Source organism: Schistocerca piceifrons, chromosome 4 (assembly GCF_021461385.2).
Source record: "Schistocerca piceifrons isolate TAMUIC-IGC-003096 chromosome 4, iqSchPice1.1, whole genome shotgun sequence".
Lineage (NCBI taxonomy): Eukaryota > Metazoa > Arthropoda > Insecta > Orthoptera > Acrididae > Schistocerca > Schistocerca piceifrons.
The window spans coordinates 150,859,665-150,884,925 of NC_060141.1; the positions used below are offsets into that span (position 1 = coordinate 150,859,665).

General features: G+C 38.9%; 1 protein-coding gene across 3 annotated transcripts in view; it reads left to right on the forward strand.

Annotated features, from left to right (window-relative positions):
• Window positions 1–25,261, forward strand: part of LOC124796273 (papilin) — a 259,683-nt gene that overhangs the window by 146,046 nt on the left and 88,376 nt on the right. For all 3 annotated transcript variants that reach the window (XM_047260389.1, XM_047260387.1, XM_047260386.1), the window contains 3 exons: window positions 5,052–5,264; window positions 12,486–12,656; window positions 23,027–23,452. In XM_047260389.1, coding sequence (XP_047116345.1) covers window positions 5,052–5,264; window positions 12,486–12,656; window positions 23,027–23,452 — 810 coding nt within the window. The remainder of the gene's footprint in view (window positions 1–5,051; window positions 5,265–12,485; window positions 12,657–23,026; window positions 23,453–25,261) is intronic.

Here is a 25,261-nt window from a genome sequence, read left to right on the forward strand (position 1 = left end):
GTCATTAAATTAAAATAAATTTCCAGTGACAGTCCTATTGCAGCACAGTAGAGGTCTTACCATCTTTGATTTGGCTCTTGTCCACAGCAGTGACCAGCAGCAGCATTGGTGCCTCAGTAAATGCTCAGAAGGCAACAACTTGGTTCCAGTTGGGAGTTCTGCTGATACTTGGATACACAGAAGGCTTAAACTCTTGGTTGCCAGTATAAGCCTGTAGAAAAACTACATTCATCCACTTGAAGCAAACCAGTTGGGGCTTCCATAAGAAGACCATCACAATGTAGATACCAACAGCTGCTATTTGCTAGCAGTAACCTGTTGTAGCAACTTTGCTACTTAGAGCAGGTGACTTAGGGGAATTTGTGAAATTTGCACCATGTGATATGACGGTACATCCAAGAGCCATATAATTAGATGATGTGCTGATAGCAGTCCAATATTGCCAGTAAATGCCAGCTTATATTGACACATTTTGAGGCCAGAGTAGCAGAATCTACCAAAAATAGGCCCATACATTTCTATTGTTATATTGGCAATATGTTGCTGTCTGATTGTGTGAGATGGAGAAATTTTGAGAATTCCTGGAATCTCAGCTTGATCCATAATTGTACAAAATTCACAATTGAAATACAGCAATTGGCCCAGCTATCAGTTCTTCATAATATAGCAGATGGATCACTGGGCTACAGTGTCTATGGGAAGTCTTCCCATTCTGAACCCCATCTCCATGCCATGAGGAAACAAGCCCTACCCACCTCCCTCCCCTTTTGCAGGGACATCCTGCACTTAGGACACAAGAGTATAAATATTATCAGATGAAAGAAGTCTTGTCTGAGAACTCGTACATCTGAGAAAGGTTTAAAAAAGGGGGGGGGGGGGGGGGGGTGGGACTCATAAGAAGGAAGTGAGTGATGACTGCAACATAACTGGACAGAAACTGAGGAGAAAACTAACATTGAGGAGGAGAGCATCAGAGTGACATCCTTCCCTTAATCTAACTCAGTCTCCAGGAATATCTGGAGAATACTTGGAAAATATAATTTTCATTGCATATTGATCCCCGTCCCCCCTATAAAAGAGAAGTCAGTTGGCACTGATGTGAGAAGAGAAATAAAATAATCTCCACAGAGATGCATGAAGTGAACATGTGGTGATGGCAAATAAGGAAGTCTGAAAAACGTGGTTATGTACAAATAATCCACTGTAAATGTATTTGTTTTGAAATGTATTTAGAAGACATTAGGTGTCAAGCTTTATTTTAAATATATTACTTCAGAAAACAGATATTATTCAGTACTATGGTTTTGGCCCAGTTGAGGAAAAAAAGGGGGGGGGGGGGAGATTTGAGAAGGTTTGCATACACTGTTTTGTACTTGTCTGTGTGAATGTAAAAGGGCACAGGGAGAGATTGAGGGCTGAGTAGAAAAATTTTGTGTCCTACGAACGACAGTAACAATAAAAATGCGATTAAATGATGGAAGATTATTCTACTAACAAGTAGGCAGCAAGCATAAGGCACTTAGAAAGTGACATAAATACTATTTTTTGCAACCATAGATTACTGGTAAAAAAGAGGAATTAATTGCAAGATATAAAAATACTCAGAGACTAACCAGTAAATTTTCGCTGTACTCGCAATAGGAGAGTCCATAGGAGAAGTTGGGATGGATGGTGTTGGTTTGCATCACTTTTTGTTAACATCTCTCTGTAAGCATTCAAATTTTCTCACTTTAAGCTGCAATGAAAAATTGTGTGATATGCCAGTAACAAAACAGTTGTAGTCAATTATCATCTTGAACAGATATTCTCAGACAGATTTATATTAGAAGAAGGTGAAAGGAAATAGTATAACTATGATAAGTGCATGGGAATTAAAGGAGTCTAAAGTTCTTGCCTCACATTTGAAATTCAGTTGCTTAAAAAATATGAAAATGAAAATGTATAACCAAAATCAACTGAATTAGTGCATGCACATTCAGAATTATTGCCTACTTTCTTTTCTATGGGTGGTCTACTTGGAAAGTAATTTCCATCAACTTATCAAATAATCACCATAACAATTTCTAGAAACACCAATTGCAGTTAATAATTGATAGTAAAATGCACGGTTAATGTAGAGCATGAATATTCCAGTAACATTTAACATGCCTGGTATAATTTTTTGAATAATTTTGCATGTTTTAATTTCATGGTGTTAAATGTTGTTGATGCCTCCTAACAGAGTCTTGCTCACTACCTCGAGATGAAGGAAACTGTACAGATCATATACCTCGATGGTTTTTTGATGCCTCAGAGAACAGGTGCATGCCATTTTATTACAGTGGGTGTGGGGGTAATGCCAACAGGTTTGAGACAGAAACAGAATGTGAAGTTGACTGTCCTCCAAAAGTTGGTAAGTGCATGTCTCTGACCAAGCCTTTGCATGTTTATTAAAATACACTTCAATAATTTCTTCCATTATCATTCACTTTGCATGTAAAGTCAACATAAATTATAAATATGCATTCATTATAATTACATGTAATTCTTAGCTATATTACTGTATCCACTTATATCTTGGTGTAAATTTAAAGTGTGATGAACAATCCTTGCTTCATAACCTGCATACCAGTTTCCCAAGAAAAGGAAAGATATACATGGTTATTACGAATGATTGAAGCGATTTCACAGCTCTACAATAACTTTATTATTTGAGATATTTTCACAATGCTTTGCACACACATACAAAAACTCAAAAAGTTTTTTTAGGCATTCACAAATGTTCGATATGTGCCCCTTTAGTGATTCAGCAGACATCAAGCCGATAATCAAGTTCCTCCCACACTCGGTGCAGCATGTCCCCATCAATAAGTTCGAAAGCATCGTTGATGCGAGCTTGCAGTTCTGACACGTTTCTTGATAGAGGAGGTTTAAACACTGAATCTTTCACATAACCCCACAGAAAGAAATTGCATGGGGTTAAGTCGGGAGAGCGTGGAGGCCATGACATGAATTGCTGATCATGATCTCCACCACGATCGATCCATCGGTTTTCCAATCTCCTGTTTAAGAAATGCCGAACATCATGATGGAAGTGCGGTAGAGCACCATCCTGTTGAAAGATGAAGTCGGCGCTGTCGGTCTCCAGTTGTGGCATGAGCCAATTTTCCAGAATGTCCAGATACACGTGTCCTGTAACGTTTTTTTCGCAGAAGAAAAAGGGGCCGTCAACTTTAAACCGTGAGATTGCACAAAACACGTTAACTTTTGGTGAATTGTGAATTTGCTGCACGAATGCGTGAGGATTCTCTACCACCCTGATTTGCACATTGTGTCCTTTCACTTCACCATTAAGAAAAAATGTTGCTTCATCATTGAAAACAAGTTTCGCACTGAACGCATCCTCTTCCATGAGCTGTTGCAACCGCGCCGAAAATTCAAAGCTTTTGACTTTGTCATCGGGTGTCAGGGCTTGTAGCAATTGTAAACGGTAAGGCTTCTGCTTTAGCCTTTTCCGTAAGATTTTCCAAACCGTCGGCTGTGGTACGTTTAGCTCCCTGCTTGCTTTATTCGTCGACTTCCGCAGGCTACGCGTGAAACTTGCCCGCACGCGTTCAACCGTTTCTTCGCTCACTACAGGCCGACCCGTTGATTTCCCCTTACAGAGGCATCCAGAAGCTTTAAACTGTGCATACCATCGCCGAATGGAGTTAGCAGTTGGTGGATCTTTGTTGAACTTCGTCCTGAAGTGTCGTTGCACTGTTATGACTGACTGATGTGAGTGCATTTCAAGCACGACATACGCTTTCTCGGCTCCTGTTGCCATTCTGTCTCACTACGCTCTCGAGCGCTCTGGTGGCAGAAACCTGAAGTGCAGCTTCAGCCGAACAAAACTTTATGAGTTTTTCTACGTATCTGTAGTGTGTCGTGACCATATGTCAATGAATGGAGCTACAGTGAATTTATGAAATCGCTTCAATCATTTGTAATAGCACTGTATATTATCATTTTTATAATATAACTCTGTAAGTCCATGCTGGATAAATAAAAATATTCAGAATTAACAGGAAAAACTCAACAGTGGCAAAAAGAGGAAGTAACTGCAACAGGATAGTAGTAGTAGTAGTAGTAGTACAAAACAGTAATAGAACAGTCGTAAGTTTTCAGAAGGAAGGTGGTTGGCCTTAGGTGCTATTTATTTCTGTTGGCTCTGCTTTAGTTAGCACTGTTGGTGAGTTGAGTTCTTTTTGACACACCATGTTAGTCACCGTGCTGGAAACTGTTTTCCAAAATCCATGAACAGGTGCATGTGGGGATTACATTTATTTGAAAGTGAGCTACGTGTGAAAAAAAAATTGAAAATGTGCATTGAAGATTATTTTCTTCATTCAGGAGCATGACTGTCCAAATCTGTGTCTGGCCATCCAGATTTAGATTTTCCATGAATTCTCTAAAGTGCTCCAGAAAAATGTCAGAATGGCTTCTTTGAAAGGGCACAGCCAATTTCCTTTCCCATCCTTGAAACATTCAGACTTTTTGCTGTGTCTCAACTATTTTCCAAAATCCATGAACAGGTGCATGTGGGGATTACATTTATTTGAAAGTGAGCTACGTGGGAAAAAAAATTGAAAATGTGCATTGAAGATTATTTTCTTCATTCAGGAGCATGACTGTCCAAATCTGTGTCTGGCCATCCAGATTTAGATTTTCCATGAATTCTCTAAAGTGTTCCAGAAAAATGTCAGAATGGCTTCTTTGAAAGGGCACAGCCAATTTCCTTTCCCATCCTTGAAACATTCAGACTTTTTGCTGTGTCTCAAATTACTTCAATCACTGTTGAAGGCATGTTAAATTTTAATCTTCCTTCTTTCCTACTAATTTATTGATTTATTTACTTATTTGTAAATCGTTTATTCAATGAAAACCATGGGAAGGAAGGTTATTTGATAGTTCTGTGATGATGAATTTCTCTAGTTAAGGAGTACATTAAACACTCATGAACTTTTAGTTGAAGACCTTTTGTATCACAAGGTTTGTGGATTCGTTTTAATTAATTTCCTTTGTATCAACAGAGCAAGACATCTGTACTCTTAAACCTGTTGTTGGTGGTGAATGCTACAATTATACTGAACGGTGGTATTATGACTCTTATGAGGTGCGCTGCAGGTCGTTTTATTACAATGGGTGTGGAGGAAATGAAAACAATTTTCTGACACTACAGGATTGTGAAAATCGTTGTGAGAAGCGGAGTCTTACCCCTGTACCTGCTGCAGAATTCAGAAAAGGTAAATCATACTATTATTATGGGAAATTGAGAAGAAAACAATGTCTTAGAAAGAAAGGAATCTTCTGTTTATCATACAGTTTTATTATGTGCTGCAGTGGTAAATTATGTTAAATGATTTTTATTTATCTTACAGCTCGAAACATGTATTTAACATGCATGGGCAATGTTATAATAATTACATTTAGATTATTGATACACAATATAAATAGATTACATGCTATTAAGTAAAAGATCATTAAAGTATATTTAACATAGCATTCCTGAGGTCAAATCATGTCAGCACCATACTGTATGGGCACTTCAATATAAGCCATTTTTTAAACTCATTTTTAAAAATTCTACCAGAAAGCTGTTTCAGGTTGTTTGGCAGAGAACTATAAAATATTTCTCCCTTAATGAATGGGGTATTTGTTAGATTCAGTCGTCTGCTCACCATATGAAAGTCTGATTTGTGTCTTGTATTGTAATCCTGGATTTCTGTATTCCTGTTTGTCACTTTTTTGTCCTTTTTCACTAATAATATTGATTGAAACATATATACTGCATAGATAGTCATAATATTAAACTTAATAAACAGGTTTTTGTGTGAAGTTCTGGGTCTTACTTTTGCCATAGTTCTTATTACTCTTTTCTGCAATACAAATACCCTTCTTATATTATATTGGCTACACCCACCCCACAATACGATTCCATGAGATAGATGGGGATACACCAACCCAAAATACGCTATTTTTATTGCTTCAATATCTAAATATTGAACTAATCTCCATAGTAAATACAGACTAGATGTTATTTTACCACAGACATGATCTATTTGCTGAGTCCACGAAAGTCTGTCATCTATATATATCCCCAGAAATTTACATTCTGAACAGGTATTTTCCTGAATGTCCTCATTTACAACAGTATTTTTATTTGAGCCATTTGTCTTAAAATAAATTAAATTAGTTTTGTTAATATTGACCCCCAGGTTTTCTTTTTCAAAATGTGTTTGGGCTTTTTCAACAAAATTCTGTACCACTGAATTTAGGTCATCATTACTATGTGCCCAGCAAACCCCAGAGGTGTCATCAGCATACATAGTAATACGATGACTGGTGTCTAATACTTTTGGGAAATCATTCACGTAGCAAATAAACAGGAAGTGGCCCAAGATAGAGCCTTGTGGCACACCAAAATTTATATTTCTTATCTTTGATCTTCTTTTTCGATTACCTCTCCATTATCATACACAACTTCTGTGCATTATTGTCTATCTTTAAGGTAAGATTCTATTAAAAACAACAGTTTCCCACTGACACCATTACAAGCAAGTTTACTTAAAAGAGCGCCATGATGGACTCTGTCAAACACTTTGGAAAGATCTAAAAACACCCCTGCTGTTTCATAACCGTCATTTATTTTCTCCATCAGACAGTGTACAAACTGTACTGCTGCAGATATGGTGCTCCGACCACATCTAAAGCCGTGTTGGAAATCTCCTATTAAATTATTCATATTATAGCGCTCAATTAAGATTTCTAGCATTATTTTTTCAATTAATTTACCAAACACTGAGGTTAAGGCAACTGGTCTGTAGCTCTGTGGTTGTTTTCTTTCCCCTTTTTTATGTAAAGGTTTAACTATAGCAAGTTTCATTTTCTTCAGAAACACACCTTCTTCAAGTACACAATTTATTAGATGGACTAATGGTCTGGCTAACTCACCCTTGCATTTTTTGCAGTAGAAAAGGAAAAAATTCATCACATCCAGCTGATCTTTTATTTGTTAGGCTGTCAATCAGCTGTGTTACGTCCTTGATGGTTACTGTAGGTAGCTTACAAGAGTCCCGTTCCTTTTCCTTATCATATTTAAACTGCCTCACTTGTTTCATGCAAGTATCATTTTCAATAGCATCTATAAAGTAATTATTAAATATATTGCTAACTATATAAGGATCAGAAAAATTATCATTATGTATACTTAACTCTATATTATTAATTTTAGTTTTTGAATCAGTGTTCCTCATATCATTAACTACTGCCCAGCACGACTTTGAGACACAGTCAGAATTTATTGCAGCAAAATAGCCATTATAGTTATACATTAGATTACAACCATTTGAGAGTGAATTACAAGGATGTATTGAGTGTCTGCATAATTCTTAGTAGTAGATTACATTCAGTGCAGGTATTATAACAGATTATCATTTGAACCATTTATTGCATAGTCTCTAATTGAACTGGTCCTCTTGTTGCATATTTCTGTATGGTGTCTCTCACAAGACTGTCCACATAGTGTACACTTGCAAAGGTTTGACGGTTTGTGGTATGTTGTACACTCCTGGAAATGGAAAAAAGAACACATTGACACCGGTGTGTCAGACCCACCATACTTGCTCCGGACACTGAGAGAGGGCTGTACAAGCAATGATCACACGCACGGCACAGCGGACACACCAGGAACCGCGGTGTTGGCCGTCGAATGGCGCTAGCTGCGCAGTATTTGTGCACCGCCGCCGTCAGTGTCAGCCAGTTTGCCGTGGCATACGGAGCTCCATCGCAGTCTTTAACACTGGTAGCATGCCGCGACAGCGTGGACGTGAACCGTATCTGCAGTTGACGGACTTTGAGCGAGGGCGTATAGTGGGTATGCGGGAGGCCGGGTGGACATACCGCCGAATTGCTCAACACGTGGGGCGTGAGGTCTCCACAGTACATCGATGTTGTCGCCAGTGGTCGGCGGAAGGTGCACGTGCCCGTCGACCTGGGACTGGACCGCAGCGACGCACGGATGCACGCCAAGACCGTAGGATGAAGCTGGGCTACGGTCCCGCACACCGTTAGACCGTGTTCCGCTCACGCCCCAACATCGTGCAGCCCGCCTCCAGTGGTGTCGCGACAGGCGTGAATGGAGGGACGAATGGAGACGTGTCGTCTTCAGCGATGAGAGTCGCTTCTGCCTTGGTGCCAATGATGGTCGTTTGCCTGTTTGGCACCGTGCAGGTGAGCGCCACAATCAGGACTGCATACTACCAAGGCACACAGGGCCAACACCCGGCATCATGGTGTGGGGAGCGATCTCCTACACTGGCCGTACACCACTGGTGATCGTCGAGGGGACACTGAATAGTGCACGGTACATCCAAACCGTCATCGAACCCATCGTTCTACCATTCCTAGACAGGCAAGGGAACTTGCTGTTCCAACAGGACAATGCACGTCCGCATGTATCCCGTGCCACCCAACGTGCTCTAGAAGGTGTAAGTCAACTACCCTGGCCAGCAAGATCTCCGGATCTGTCCCCCATTGAGCATGTTTGGGACTGGATGAAGCGTCGTCTCACGCGGTCTGCACGTCCAGCACGAACGCTGGTCCAGCTGAGGCGCCAGGTGGAAATGGCATGGCAAGCCGTTCCACAGGACTACATCTAGCATCTCTACGATCGTCTCCATGGGAGAATAGCAGCCTGCATTGCTGCGAAAGGTGGATATACACTGTACTAGTGCCGACATTGTGCATGCTCTGTTGCCTGTGTCTATGTGCCTGTGGTTCTGTCAGTGTGATCATGTGATGTATCTGACCCCAGGAATGTGTCAATAAAGTTTCCCCTTCCTGGGACAATGAATTCACGGTGTTCTTATTTCAATTTCCAGGAGTGTATTTGCACAAATTTCATGTTGGAATCTGTGTACTGCAAGTCTTGTAAGTACGTGTCTCATCTCAAAATATGCTGCTGTCCAAGTGCGGTCGATCATGGCCCCAGATCCATAGAATTCCATTGGTACTTCCTCTCTTTTCCTGAGCAGTGATCTTAGTAGGTTCTCTGATGCTGATGTGTTGGGAAGTAAGAAACTTGTCCTTAGATCCTCTATGGGGAAAGATTCTCGGTCGAGAAGGTAGACTAATCTTGATCTTGGGGTTTTTGCTACCCCTAATGCTCCTTTGATATAGGTTGCTTTTACTCTTTCCAATGTTTCTAAGTTCTTTTCATTTAGGTGTATTCATATGATTTCTATCCCATAAGCCAGTATCGGTATTATTTTTGATTTGAAGAGTGCCATAGCTGTGTCTAGATTTAGTGTTCTGATGGAACTTATTTCATTTATCACTCTGATGGCTTGTGTCGCTTTCTCTGTTGTATGTTTAGTGAAGCACTTTGTGGACGGCTGGAGTGTCATCCCTAGATATTTGTAATCTTTTGTGATAGATATTTGCTTTCCGTGTAGTGCAATTCTTGTCGTTTTTTGGGATTTGCCCGCCTGGTCTGAATACCATCATTTCCATCTTGTCGGTGTTGATTATTAACTTGTGTTTTGTGCATCATTTTTCCACATCGTCTATAGTCTCCTGTAGTTTCTTTAAGCTTTTTGAGTCTATCACAATGTCGTCCGCGTAGGCATATGCTTCGACATCTTCGTCTTGAGCGATTTCCATAATGTCCTTTGCTGCCAGAATGAACAGAAGCGGGCTTAGTGGGTCTCCTTGGAGTACTCCGTTTGTTTGCCTTATTGGTTCAGACAGGTTGAGGTTGTCCGAGATCCTTATCTCATTCCATTCATTTATGGAGTTTATGATCCTCGTCCAGACACTGTCTCTTCCCAGGGTTGCGTCGAGCATCCTTTTTACTAATGATCAATCGAGGAGGTCGAAGGCCTTTGTGAAGTCTATGAATACAGCATAATATTTTCGCTTCTTATCGATGGTTTCCCATATGTTTTTTAAAAGCAGCTCCACTGCTGTGGTAGTGGATCTTTTTTCCCTGAACCCGAATTGAGATTCAGTGAGGTGGTCTTCCAAAGTGTGTCTTATTCTTCCTGTGATTAGTTTTGTGAATGCCTTAAAAGGGTTGTTTTCCAAGGCTATTCCTCTATATTTGTTTGTGTCCTTAGGGTCGCCCTTCCCTTTGTACATTACCCTTACTATTGATTTTCTCCACTGGCCTGGGATTTTTGCTGTTTCAATGCATTTGTTATAAAGTTTTGTCCAGGTTGGTGCTAGCAGATGGGCTGTGTCTTTAAGGTATTCGTTGTAAAGCATGTCAGGTCCTGCTGCTTTCTTCCTTTTTGTTGATTCAATGATGTTTCGGACCTCATTTGGAGTGAGTGGGGACCAGCCTGGTATCTCTTGCAGTGTGAGCTCTTGACTTGCTACCTGTGCTCCTTCTCTACCATCTTTGTTGAGAATGTCTTTGAAATGTCTCGTCCATTCTTCCATGCTTATATAGTGTGACTGTGCCTGCTTTCAGGGGCGGATTGCAATGAATGGGTCTCTCCTGGCTTCTTCAGCTAGTCTTCTTCCCTCTTCTTCGCTGTGTGCCATTCTCTTCTCCCTTGTTAGTGTTTTGTAGGATCTTCTTTTCTCAGCATATGAGTGTAGTAGTGAGTGATTATCTGTGTCCATTTTTAGTCGGTGTAAAGCTTGGAGTACTTCTTTTCTTTGCAGATAACACTCTTGATCGAATCATGGTTTAGCTCTTCTCACTTTCCTGGGGGGTAGTTGCTTGTTTTAAGAGTGTCTCCAGTTCAAGCGCTGCCTCCTCTACATTTGAGTTGTCAATTAAGGACTCAATTTGTTCTATCTGGTCATGGTATTCTTCCACTTTCCGTGAATCCAGTCTCCTCGAGAGCAGTCTCTTCTCTTGGTTCTCACTTGCCTTCCAATCACTTTGTATGGCTATGTTCATCGGGATGTGTTTTCTTATAGGCGTGTGGTTTGCATTCCAAAGTGGGCTTATGCCCCCTTTTATGTTTCCTCTTATGAGGACGATATCAATAGCACTTATGCCATTATGGCAGAAATACGTAGGGACGTTTGTGTCGTTTAGCAGGATGAGGCCTTCTTCTTGTAGTGATTCAATTACTAATTTTGTTTTGTGATTCTGTACATCCAACCGACAGTTTAGATTCCCTGTGATAAGTAAAGGGATGTCTTTCTTGCTCCATCTTATTTGTTGGCCCAGTTCATCAATTATGTCTATGGCCGATTCACTTGGCTGGAAGTAGGTTGCTAATATTGTGAAATGTTTTACTTCTATTAGAATGGAGTGATTTAGTTCTGTTGTCACTATAATTAGTGTTATCCACGGTTTCAGTAGGACTGTTATTCCCCCTTGGGGTTGCCCCCTTTCTCCTTGCTTTGCCAACAAATTTATGCTATAGATTTTCGGGTGTTGCCTATGATCTGTGAGAAAAGTTTCTGTGAATATTGCTACGTCATAACCTTTGAGAAAGTCTGTTGGAGCTATGCATGCTGCGTTTTTCAATACTTCTACATTCTATAACATTATCTTCATGTTTTTTCTCCCTTCGTTTTCTCCTGGTTTTGTCGTCTCCGGGTACATCTGGTTTTTACACTCTAGTACCGGTGTGCTTCTCAGATTGTCTGCTATGTTGTGGCATTGCTGGTCTTGGGCCAGTGAAAATCCTGAGTTTCCTTCGATGACAGCCTCTTGTAGGTTGGCCGGTTTCCAGCTTCATTATATAGGAAGTCCTGGTCCCTGATAGGTTTATTTTTTCTTTCTCCCCTCCCATATCTTATCTGTCGGGTCTCTGATGACCTTACTTCTTTTCCTGTTATTTGCATTATCTGTTCCTCTTTTTGGGGTGTGGGTGGTGGATCCTCTTCTGTTGGTGATGATGTTGGTTCTTTTTCCTCTATCGGGCATGGTGACGTTTGTGGGTCTGCTTCTGTTGGTGATGAGGTTGTTTCTTTTTCTTTTATATGGCACAGTGGAGACTTTCCTGCCTCTTCCTTCATTGGTAGTATCACGGGTGTCTGTGTCTGCCCTTGTAGTTTGTCAAATTTTTCCAAAATTTTTAAAGTTTATAGTTTTTCCGCAGTTGTTTCTGTGTAAACCATGCCTTGTGAAATGCTCTCTTTGTGAGCTTGTTGCATTTATGAAAGTCACATTTGGGAAGCTGCTACATATCTTCCTAAATATCCTATTTGTTCTGGTAATTTCTTTATTTACGCAGGACTCGACCATCAAGTCGTGTCTTTGAGGAATGCTTAGCACTTATACTTCAGAATGAGGAGCTTTCCCTAGAGTTTCCCTCAGTACTCTTCTTGCATTGATACTTTACTTTCATTTCTATAAATGTCATTTCCTCCCCCTATAATGACACATTTTGCACCTTTTGTTATGGATGTTTCCCAGGATTTCAACACTTCACTTAATGGCATGCCTGACTTGGTGATGCCGCTTAGTGGTAAATTATAAAAATGATATAATTTTTCAGAAAGCTGTTTCCTCCCTGATGAACAAGGGCCTTGCTCTGAGAGTATGGCAAAGTGGTTTTATGATAGCCGGGATGGTGTTTGTAAACAGTTTCTGTATGGAGGCTGTGAAGGGAATGACAACCGTTTCTCCAGTCATCAGGAGTGTGAAGAGAAATGTGGTGATGTACAAGGTAATCTTGTTTAAACAGTCTCCAAACATGTTTTAAAATATTTATAACTATATTGTAATTTTTAAAATAATTACAAATTCTACACAAAAGAGCAGAACTACTGTAACCAGATGTGTTTCTCTTTCTCATGGCATTACAGAATTTCATACCAGATGTAGCTGTAAATATTTTTACTAAACTGGAAGCACAGAAAAGAAAAAGAATTTGGTGGTAAAGTGAATAAATCTGCCAAATAAGAAGTTTTTTTCTTTTCTTTTTTTTTTATTGAGAGTATTCACGGCTTATATAATGAACATTTTTTGTTGTTTGCATAGCAGAACCTAGTAGTTGTACAGATATTTTGTACACACCCTGTATTCCCCTAGATGACATTGGAAAAAAGTGGTACAGATACCATCTGTTTCATGCATTCTGATAGTCTTGTCACTAGTCAACCATATCTTGAGTTATATACATACAGACTTACTATGAATACAATAGTATGAAAAGGAAAGATTGCTACTCACCTTATAGAAGAGATGTTGAGTCGCAGTTCAGACACAACAAAAAGACTGCCATACATGATGAGCTTTTGGCCAAAAGGCCTTCTTCTAGAGTAGACAAAGGTCTGTTGGTCAGGAGCACAACAGGTATGGCAGTCTTATTCTTGTGTCTGTCTGCAATTCAATATCTCCTCTATACAGCGAGTAGCAATCTTTTCTTTTCATAACATGGTCTTTATTCCATCCTGGATTTTCCATTGTTTGAACTTCGTATGAAGATAAGATGGAGCTAGGGTTGCCATACGTCGTGGACCGTCCGCGATTTTATGATCGAAGATGGGTGTCCTGGACGAAGAGGAAAATGTCCACGAAAAAAGTGGTTAGTAAGTAAAAAGAATTTTTTTACACAACTTTTGCCACTGTCCACCGATCAAGTGTTTCATAACTCCTCAAACTTGACAATAGTCATTAAAACCTGTGCTGATATTCCGTGTCACTTCAGAATTGCTTTGCTATTTTCAGAACAGACTGTGGAAGCAGTGCAATAATCAATTCTTTTCGATTGTTTCAGTTTTCCACAGCTGGTTTACAATGAAACCTCCAGTACAGTGTCTGAGTGTGTGTGTATAAAATAACTGAAATGCACACCAACGGTCACTTGCAAAACATTTCGGTCCATGTTTCAACCACATATTTGTAATCACCAGATTTTGTCCTTGATTTTCGTCCTTGTATTATGGCAACCCTACATGGAGCTCCATTTGCTGAAAGAATCTGTCAACCTCCTCTTCTGTTAGACCTGTTTCGGCAAATCTGGAAAGGGTTATCTGATAATAGGAGCCTTAGTAAAGAATAAACCCCTTAACAATGTGCAGAAGGCTTTCACCATATGGATATTGTGCTTGTATTCTATGAATGTATACAGTGTCTTTGATACTGAAATTTTGTATGTATGCTTGTTCAGTAACCTCCAGGTCTCATGATGAAACAATAATAATAAGGCATGATTTCAGAATGCACTTCCAGATTTTTCAATAACACAATACAGTGAGGAAAAAGGGCTGTAACGGAAGTTAGACTACCTCATAAGGGTTCTAATTTGTCCAAAATGAAGATGTACTGAAAAAGGAGCAACTAATATTTTATAAAAAGAAAAATTCACCAATAAAAATGTAAACTTACAAGCATTCAGAATGGCTGGTCAGTGCTTACCTTCAACAGACAATATTGCAAGTACTGCCAATAGACATATTTATAAATAGAAAAAAAATCTTTATGTAGCTTTAGGAACTGTTGGTTTCACATCAGGTAGGAAAGAAGGATAGAAAGGAACTAACAGTTCTGAATTTAGGAATAGTTATTTTTTATATTTCTAAAAGTATTTGTTGCAGTACTTGCAAGTTAGTCTACTTCCTTTAAATATTATGGTTAACCAATAGTTAAACAAAGTACTGAATGTTCCTGTGTGAAAAACACTACATTTTACATGCAAATGCCTTTGTTACATTATATGAGGGTGAGTCAAATGAAAACCTTAAATATATTTTTTAAATATTGTTTATTGTGTAGAAGTGGTACAAAACTGTATCACTTTTCAACATAATCTCCCCCATGCTCAATGGAAGTCCTCCAGCACTTACAAAGTCTATAAATTCCTTTAGAAAAAAATTGTTTTGGTAGTCTGCACAACCACTCATGCACCACGTGGCGTACCTCTTCATCAGAATGGGACGTTTTTCCTCCCATTGCCTCTTTGAGTGGTCCAAACATATGGAAATCACTTGGGGCAAGGTCTGGTGAGTATGACGGATGAGGAAGACACTCAAAATGCAGTTCTGTGATTGTTGCAACTGTAGTACGGGCAGTGTGGGGCCTTGCATTGTCATGTTGCGAAAGGACACCTGCTGACAGCAATCCAAGTCATTTTATTATATTGCAATCTGCAGATGATATTTTAAGGGGATCTGTGTATGATGCACTGGTGACAGTGGTCCCTCTAGGCATGTAAAGCTCCAAAACGACCCCTTTTTCGTCACAAAAGAGAGTCAGCATAACCTTTCCTGCTGATGGTTCTTTTCGAAACTTCCTTGGTTTTGGTGATGAGGAATGGCACCATTCCTTGCTCGCTCTCTTTGTTTCCGGTTGATGGGAGTGAACCCAGGTTTCATCCCCAGTAATGATTCTTGCAAGGAAGCCAGCACCTTCTCATTCAAAGCACCAAAGAAGTTCTTCACAAGCATCAACACCTCATTCTCTCATTTCAGGAGTCAGCTGCTGTGGCACCCATCTTGCAGACACTTTGTGAAACTGGAGCACATCATGCACAATGTGGTGTGCTGACCCATGACTAATCTGTAAACATACTGCAATGTCATTCAGTGTCACTCGGCAGTTTTCCTTCACTATGGCTTCAACTGCTGCAATGTTCTGTGGAGTCACAACTTGTTGTGCCTGTCCTGGATGAGGAGCATCTTCCACTGAAGTCACACCATTTTGGAACTTCCTACTCCATTCGTAAACTTGCTGCTGTGACAAACATGCGTCACCGTACTGAACCTTCATTCGTCGACAAATTTCAATAGGTTTCACACCTTCACTAGACAAAAACCGAATAATAGAATGCTGTTCTTCCCTAGTGCAAGTCGCAAGTGGGGCGGCCATCTTTATACTGATAATACGATGGTATGTGTGCATCTGCACTATTCTGTCACCTACAGGCCATTCTGCATGCTGTTTGTAGCACGCTTAGCAACTTACAGGATAACGGCGCGAAATTTCGATTTGTTATTACAAATTTATGGTTTTCATTTGACTCACCCTCGTATTGTCTACATGTTGCTACTGTGTGTGTGAGGAAAGGGGAGGGAAAGGGTGTTACAAATATTCCCACGCACCCCCCCCCCCCCACCCCCACTCTCTCTCTCTCTATCTCTCTCTCTCTCTCTCTCTCTCTCCCCCCCCACCCTCCCCCCCTCCCCTCCTCCCCCCCCTTCCCCCTCCCTCCCTGCCCCCCTTCTCTCTCTCTCTCTCTCTTTCTCTTTCTTTTCTTTTTTGTGTATGTACCATATGGGATGCCAAATGTAGCTGGAGGTGCAGATAAGTTAATTTTGTAGGCTGATTGTCAAAAAAAAACCTTTTCATTTCATGGCTAATCTATTTTTACTTAAACCTTTGACTGCACTAGATATGTTTTAATGCTGCTACATCCCCAGGTGCTCTGGATGCATTTACACACACTGTTATTCATTTCATCAGCTGCTCTAGACATGTATACACGTGCTCACTTGCCACTGCATACGTACGCCCGACATGTTACAACAGGCTGTCATCATCTCCACCTTTCCCCCCCTCCCTCTCCCCTCCCCCTCCCCTCCCCCTCCCCTCCCCCTCTGAGTGTTCTGGAAGTATTAATGTGTGAGGCACTTATTGGCCAGGTAGAGTGGCCAGGTAGCAGCATTTCCACCATGAGTGCTCAGTAGCTTTCCAATATTCAGCCTGTGTGCATTTACTGCTGTGATTTTATTTGTGTTGCTGTTTTCATCTTCATTTTTGACAACAACAAAAATAGCACACCATTGTGATTGTACAGAGGAAGAAATCGTAAAGATGGTGACAGGCATGTATAAAGACCATTTTAATAGCATTGATTGAGACACTAGCTGGAAAGCTGACATCATTTCATGCAGCTATAAAGCATTCTAAAGGTTGTAAATAAACAAAAGGTACCGATGGAAACCAAAATAATTAAAACATGTAGTTACTTAGTGATAACATCTTGTGACATAATAAAAAACAGGTTTCGATCAAAGCCAAGTAGGCCACATAGAAAACCACAAATATTAATGTGTACAATGCCACAGTATTCTTTTTTGATGAGATATTAAATGCTCTTAAGAGAAGTACATTGTTTCATTGAAAAAGCTATAGTTCTTTCCATATCTCAATAGATAAAAAAGTTTGAGCATTAATCACATGAAAAAATATGCACCTCCTTGTGTGCTATCATTAGAAGAAAGCCTTGTTTTGATATCTTGAACTGTTTATGAAATACGACACATATGATGTCCACATGATTCACGTTGCACATGGGCAAAATACTGGCCATTCAGTGTGCAACCGTCCCTTAGCTATAAAAACCAATGGTAATAGATATCACTCTGCTCTCAGCTTTAAATACAATTTAATATGTTAGCTACATTTCATTCACAGCAATGTATGAGCTAAAATGAACCATACACAAAATCTATGCAATATGTTTTTATTTCTGCAAAATTCTTAAATTGTGTGTGATGCTTATCTTAATTTGATAAGTGCAGTAGCTATGATGAATAAAAAAAATAAAGTCTGTCCTGTACTGAGTGAATATATTAGGCTGTAAGATTGGTAAGAAGCAAATGTTTTCATTGAATAGGTTTCTTAAAATTGGATGATAGGTATTTCATAGCAGCCAGCAGGTCCGCCCAAGCACATCGCCAATGGTGTGTGAAATGTGCCTGTCTGTAAACATAGTAGGACAGCGTAATTGCATCATACCACTTCACATTGTATCACTTGGCAGTCTGTCCTCTTGTGGCAAAGTGATCAGTTCGTTATCATATATGAAGCAAATTGGACATGAATTTGTCAAAGACATCTCACCAGACATAGTAACAAACTTGGAGCAAAGAAGTTATTATTGTAGTTCCCGAAGAATGGTGATGTATTAGAGTGATACCACAGATTGATTCATCCTTCCCTTGGTGTTTTACAGTTACAAATATGTGGAGGACAGCAGATATTATAGAAGAGTAACTAGGAAAGAACACTAAAGCAGTGAGGTGAATCCACAGTGACCCATCACTTTCATCATATACTTCTAAAATCCTATAAAAAACTACAGGAAAGATGTAATTTGTAGGCATGAAACAATATTGACATAACCTATGTGTATGCAGTAATTCATTTCTTGGAAAGCTTTGAAGTTAAAAAATTAAGTTGTCAGAATAGCTGTATTTATTTTGCATCGAATGTGTGAAACTTAGAACAGCACAAGAAGTCATCACACCCAGCTTTCCAGTAATATTCAGCCAAGCAAGCCAGGCCATGCAGCAAAACCACTACACAGGTAGCTGCCAGAGTGTGGTCTCTCCATGTAGGTACCAGTATAAGGCAACAACAAAGCAGCACTCACCACAGAATGCAGTGAGAGCATCTGTAGCAATCAAAATGTTAATGTGTTAGTTTGTGATAATTTTGTTCCTGTACAGAGTGCAGTCCATAAGTTTCCAAACAATGATGGTAAATTCAAAATCAAAGTTGTACAAGTTTTAACTGTTTATTTATTCAAAATAGGTTTCATTTGACATGATACATTACATTTCAATTGTCTCATCAAAGTCTTTCAGAATGTTCTGAGTTGCTCAGTGTCAACTTTATGGAACTACACAACTGAATGTTGAACTCTTATGGGTGCATTTTTAGTTTTGGGAACAGAAAATAAAATTATTCAGTCTTGGCAGATCTTGAGAATAAAGTAGATGGTGGAAAGTTGCAAATTGCTTTTCAGCAGAAACAGGTGATTCATTGCTGTCTAAAAGTGAGGGCAGTGTCATGCAGCAGGAGAAAACAATGGTACTTAAAGAGATCCAAGCATACATGTTGGATTTAAGTTAGAAAGTGCTGCAATATTTTCTGATAATGTGCATATCACACTATTTGCTGGGAGTCCACTGCAGGGGTGTTCAGCTACTTGGTGTAAGCACCCCCCCCCCCCCCCCCCCCAGTGACTTGCATCAGTGATGAAATGGTCATAAGGACAACACACACACCTAGTTCTGAGTGGAGGAAATCCTAGACTTGGCCAGGAATTGAAACCGGGTCATATGATCGAGGTCAGCAACACTAACCACAAGACTGTAAGCTACTGACAAATTTTCTGATAGAATTTCGTATCTACTGTTCTTTCTGCAGGCATGAATTAATTGTGAAAAATGCCAGTGATATCATTAAAAACATGACCAACATTGCCTATGCCCTTCATTTTTGCAAAGTGTGTTTTTCTTAATCCTCCCCCCCCCCCCCCCCCCCCCCCTCCTCCCACCAACATCACCACCCCAAACCTTTTCTGGATTTTATCTCTAGAAATAACATTGTCTAAAAAGTTTTAATTGTGGTTAACAGGTCTTGACAAGACACAGTTTCACCATCCACTTGCCGTTGTATCAGCTTCAGCTCATTCAATCTTCATGGCAAACTCTATGAAGTCACTGTTTTAAGGATGTTTGACATCCTTCTATCATCTGAGATATAACTTTTCAGCTACCTTTAACATCTATGCCACTTGTGATTTTACCATGCCTCGCATCATTTGTTGATTTTCACTCATTTAATAATAAATTTCTTTTAATAAGCTTCTAGAGGAGTAAGATGTACAAATAACTTCTTTACTTATCTTCTTTTCTTGTAGTTGGGTCCAGTTCTTCATGTTTAAGGTGTTAATCTTGAGGCTGAAATTTTTGATATTGTAGATTCCAAATGACGTGATAACTACTGAAAATTTGCCTGTTTTTATCTTGATTTTTCAGTATCACACCGTCTTTACAATCTCCACTTTTAAATAAAAAATTACATTGTTATTACCAAAATTAAAAACACGTCCGATCACATGAGAGGCATGCCCACTACTAACACATTCTGCAGTACTAACAATATTCCAAACAGTTTACAGACTTTCTTGACCCTTCCTGGTAATCTCCTTGTAAGTGCATCAATCAATGTCATTTTGTCAAATGATTTGTCAGAGTGTGTTAATTTCGTAAGTTGATTCATACAAAACTCTTTCAGAGTAGCAACCCTATTCCTATAATTACAAACATTCAGAAATTCCCTTGTAATTCTCCCCTGTTCAGCTTCTGACCAAAATTTATTTGAAAAACTTTTTTTGAAACTTTGATATGTTTCCCACTGATTTGAATTTAGATGTACCCAGACAGAGTTTTACCTTCAAGACATCTTTTAATAAATTTAATTTTTTGATTGTCACTCATGCCTGACACAAAACGATCTGTACAATGTTGCAGAAAATCCACTGGATGTAAATTGTTTGATGGAAAACTTTTGTTAGGAAAGTTGGACCACGCAATACAATTGTTTGAATATAGATTTTTGTGAATGCAGTTTTCCTGAACTGCTGACATTTGTTGATCTAAAGCAATTGCATTAGTTTGCATATTGTTTTCAATATTTAACATTTTTTGATCTAAGCTACTAAAGTCCTGCTCCATTTTTTCCGTTACGACCTTCTGTTCAATTCTGACATCATTAATATTCTTATATCTAAAAACAAAGATGATGTGACTTACCAAAGGAAAGCGCTGGCAGGTCGATAGACACACAAACAAACACAAACATACAAACAAAATTCAAGCTTTCGCAACCAACAGTTGCTTCATCAGGAAAGAGGGAAGGAAATGGAAAGACGAAAGGATGTGGGTTTTAAGGGAGAGGGTAAATAGTCATTCCAATCCCAGGATTGGTTTCGTTTGGTTTGGTAAGTCACATCATCTTTGTTTTTAGATATATTTTTGCCACGTGGAATGTTTCCCTCTATTATATCCATATCATTAATATTCTTAGTTTGTTTTGCAGATTCGGCAATAGATTCATTTTCCAAAACATTTATTTTCTAAGACATCAACTTTTTCATTCACACTTTTTAATCCATCTGACGACCCATTTTTTAGCTCAGAAACTTGATTACTAAGTTGATCTATTGCTGTTGTACCCTATCCATTTTATTATTGTTTTCAGTTTTCAGGTCAGTTAATTGTCCTTGTAGTGAAGTAAATTTTTCGGTTAACTGATCATTAACTGCACTAAATTTGCTGTTGTTATCTGTCTTCATTTCCTCTAGTTTTGCCAAAATTAACTGTAGAATATCAGTTTTTACTGTTTCTTTGTTGACTACACTTTCACTTGGCTCAAAAATGCCCTGACTGGATTCCACAGCTTTCACTTCTACATCACTGCTACCCTCATCTCTGTTCATTTTGTTAACAATCACACAAGTCCACAAAAAAATTAATTTTACAAATTGTTTGTACTTACCTTTCCTTTTTAGATGTCACTCATCATAGTTGTAAAGTCCTCTTTCAATTGATCCGGTCCGTCATTGTTGGTAGTATCTCGTCACCATTGGTATGACATTGTTGGACCGTTCTCAGTCTTCTTTCTTTGAGTGGTTGGAAACCCATTTATATATAAAATGCAAATGACACAAATCACTGTCCCTTCTTCTGTAACAGACAAAAGTTCGTTATTAGTCAGTTGATCCCGGATGATGCCACCAGTTGTAATCTTACCCTCCCTCACATCATTTGTTTATATTCACTCATTTTGTAGTAAATTTCTTTTAATAAACTTCAAGAGGAGTAAGATGTACAAATAACTTTCTTTAATTATGTTCTTTTCAAGTAGTTGGCTCCAGTTCTTCTCGTCTATGGGTTGTTTCTTGAGGCTGAAATTTTTGATTTTGTATGTTTCAAATGACATGATAACTATTGAAGATTTGCTTATTTTTATCTTGATTTTTATTTTGTCACATTTTTCAACATCACACTGTCCTTACAATCTCCACTTTTAAATCAAAACTTACATTGTTATTGCCAGAATTGTCCGATCATATCAGAAGCATGCCCACTACTAACTCATGCTGCGGTAGTAACAATATTCCAAGCAGTTTACAAACTTCCTTAACAAATGGAATTCACCAATTTATGTTATTATTTTATAAATGAATTTAGAAATAAATTTAATAATTAGCATCAGATTGCATAATTAATAATAGGAATTTTCATTGTGCCAAATATTTCGTAATTTCAAATGTTCCTAAAAGAAGAGTAATTTTAACTGTACATATAGAGCTAATACATTTTTTTATACGTTTTAGCCTGAAATATAATACATCATATACAAAATCATATGAAGTTCCCTTAGGAAAATAGCTGAGATAATATTAACCCATACAAGATTTGAAAATATTTTTGGTATCAATTACTTCTGTTGAATAAAGGTAATGTTAGAGGAGGGTGTCCCTTTACACAATCATGAATGCTTGTTTGATCCAGTTCTGACTTGCCCACATGCCGTATCATTTCAGTTGTCTTTTGTCACTGAAAAATCAGCTTTTCAACAAACTATAATTGGTATCAACTGTTCCTCCTTTTCACCCATCTTCTGAGCCTTGACATGTGCACATGTTGCTTGAACAACAATGGCCTCTTAAAAACATGACTGTTCAAAATTGTCCGAACTATGTACTGCAGCAGTCGTCTGATTGTTAGAATTTTCAGGAAATCTACAGGGACCAATAAACATCCCATTAAATTTAGGTTTATATGACTTCTGCTCAGTATGATAAGTCATTTAGAATTCCAAGTGAGAAGAGAGCAAAACAGTAAACATAGCAAGAATGAGAAATAATAATGTGAAGAAATTACAAAGATTTGGAGCACTGTATAATTTGCAATCACAAATAGATAAAAAAGTAATCCATAAAGTGTGATTGCAATATTTCACTTTCTCTTTATTCTCTCTTTTACACCTCAGGTTCCACATCACAAACTTTTTTTCATCCCCATGTTAGTTAATTATAAATTATTAAAGTCTTCATGTATAAGCAGGATGTATCATCTCCTTCAGAGTGCTGCAATTGCTGCTCAACATATAAGCAAATAAGACAATATCAATGTGCTTCAGAGTCGATAAAAACAAAATCTTCATTTCTTATAATTTTATTTAAAAAGAAAATTAAACTGTATATTTGTGGTCTTGTTGAAGAAAATGTTTGCTGAATAAATTGGCATTATAGAAAAATATACATAGACTATGAATTTTTTTTCCTTGTTGCAGATATTTGCAATCTTCCTAGGGTTGTTGGACCCTGCAGTGGAAGCATTCCTCAGTGGTATTATGATAGAGTGACTGATTCATGCTATGAATTTGACTATGGTGGATGCCAAGGCAACAAAAATAAATTTGATGACAAACAGCAGTGTGAACAGTACTGTAAGAGGTATCACTTTACAACTTCTGCCCCTGATGTGAGCGCTTTGCTACTAACCACCCAGGATGATAGGATGAATGAGATAGAAAGCACAGATATCTGCAGTGCACCAGTAGATCCTGGTCCCTGTCAAGGCTCAATTGTGTCATGGTATTATGACAAGCGCTCTGGAAGATGTGGATCATTTGCATATGGTGGTTGTGGAGGAAATGCCAACAGATTCCAATCAGAAGAACAGTGTGAGAGGCAATGTGGAGCATTTAAAGGACAAGGTCAGTGCACTTACACTTTGGGACAAATAAATGATAGTAAAGTTTCAAATAATATAATTAAATGAAAAATTAAGTCTTATGGGCAGTGTATTAGTTGATGTCTGTCTTCAAAGGATCTCAGCTTCGAAACAACATATATATTTACATTTTTATTGCATCAGCTATTCTCTTCACATTAGACAACACCATTGATAATGTATTTTATTTATTCATACGAAGGATATTGTGCCTTGATCTAGGCATGCTTTTGAACAACTCAGCTAATTCCATTTGTTTTTAGTTGTGGCATGTCAAAGCACATAGTATGACTAAAAGTTGTTGCAATTCATATTCTGATAATTCTACAACTTACTTAGGTATAAGGCATGATGAAGCAACCAGGAAATATTTGAAACTTGTTTTTGCTTGCAGTTCGTGAGTTTTGTATATACAAACAGTCAGTGAGCAGGATATGACATATGTGGATATATACTAATATGCCAAAAAATAATGATCGCTACTTAACATAGGATTGAGTGCCATCTCATGGTGTTGTGGCATGTATATGATAAGGGAATTATATAAACAGAACATCATTCTAGTGGAGCAGAAACAAGTGGGGAATCATACTAGCAGTAATAATGGCTGCAAATGGGGATGTCCACTGACATAAGTGACTTTGACAAGGGGCAGAAGATTGTGGCCCAATGTCTGTGAATGAGCATCCCAGAAATGGTGAAGCTGGTCAACTGTTCACAAGAGCATTTGTGGAAGGTGGTTGAAGGATGATGAATCCACAGTTAGGCAACAATTTGTTGGGTATCCATGCCACATCACAGGCTTGCCCACTCTGGAAAGCAGAATCTGTGTCAGATCTGGTGATGGAGTACAATGTTGGTGCAGGCATAAGTGTTTTTACACCACTGAACATGGAGCTCTGCAACTATCATCAGTTGCAAATGTAATTGATGTAAGATCATCAAGATTGGAGTGTGGATCAACAGAATTGTGTCATCTTGTTAGATAAGTCACATTTCTGGGTCACACCAGGTCAATGGACATGTCAGTATATGCTGCCATCAAGGTGAGCGGCCGCTAGAAACAGGCACCATGTCTTGGATGCAGGTTGACAGGGGCAGTATTATGCTATGGGTGACATTCACCTGGCCTTCCATGGGGCCTATGGTAGTAATCAAAAACAACAGAAAACTACATGAACAGTAACGTGAGCCACCTGCGTTCCTTCATGCTTGGTGCCCTCCCTTGTGCCAATAGCATCTTCTAGCCGAATAACTGTCTGTGTCACAAGACCAGAATTGTGCTATAATTGCTTGAGGAGCATGGTACTGTGGATGTTTTGGCCACCAGATTTGCCTGATCTGAACACTATGGAACACATCTGGGCTGCTACAGGGCACGAGCTTTGCACTCACAAACCACCAGCCCAAAATTTAAAGCAACTACATGACATGTGCATAAATATCTGGTGCCGTGTACATCTGGTAACCTAGCAAGGGCTTGTTGAAACTATGCCATGCAGTATCACTGCATTTCCAGAATCGCTGCTGTGTTGCATTCAAAAGGTGGACCAACTCCCTACTAAGCAGGTAGTCATTATGTATTGGCTCATAAGTGTAAGTGACAGATACGGAAATAAGAAATCTCCTCCATACCAACTGGGATCGACTCTGAAAACATCACTCACACAAAACATTGGTCATGCAAATATGATTGATCATATGTGGTATCAAGTGAAATATGTTACTTGGTTGAAGGTTCCGTGATAGAAAGGACACAGCTTGAATGAAAAGTCATTGACAGATGTTGTGA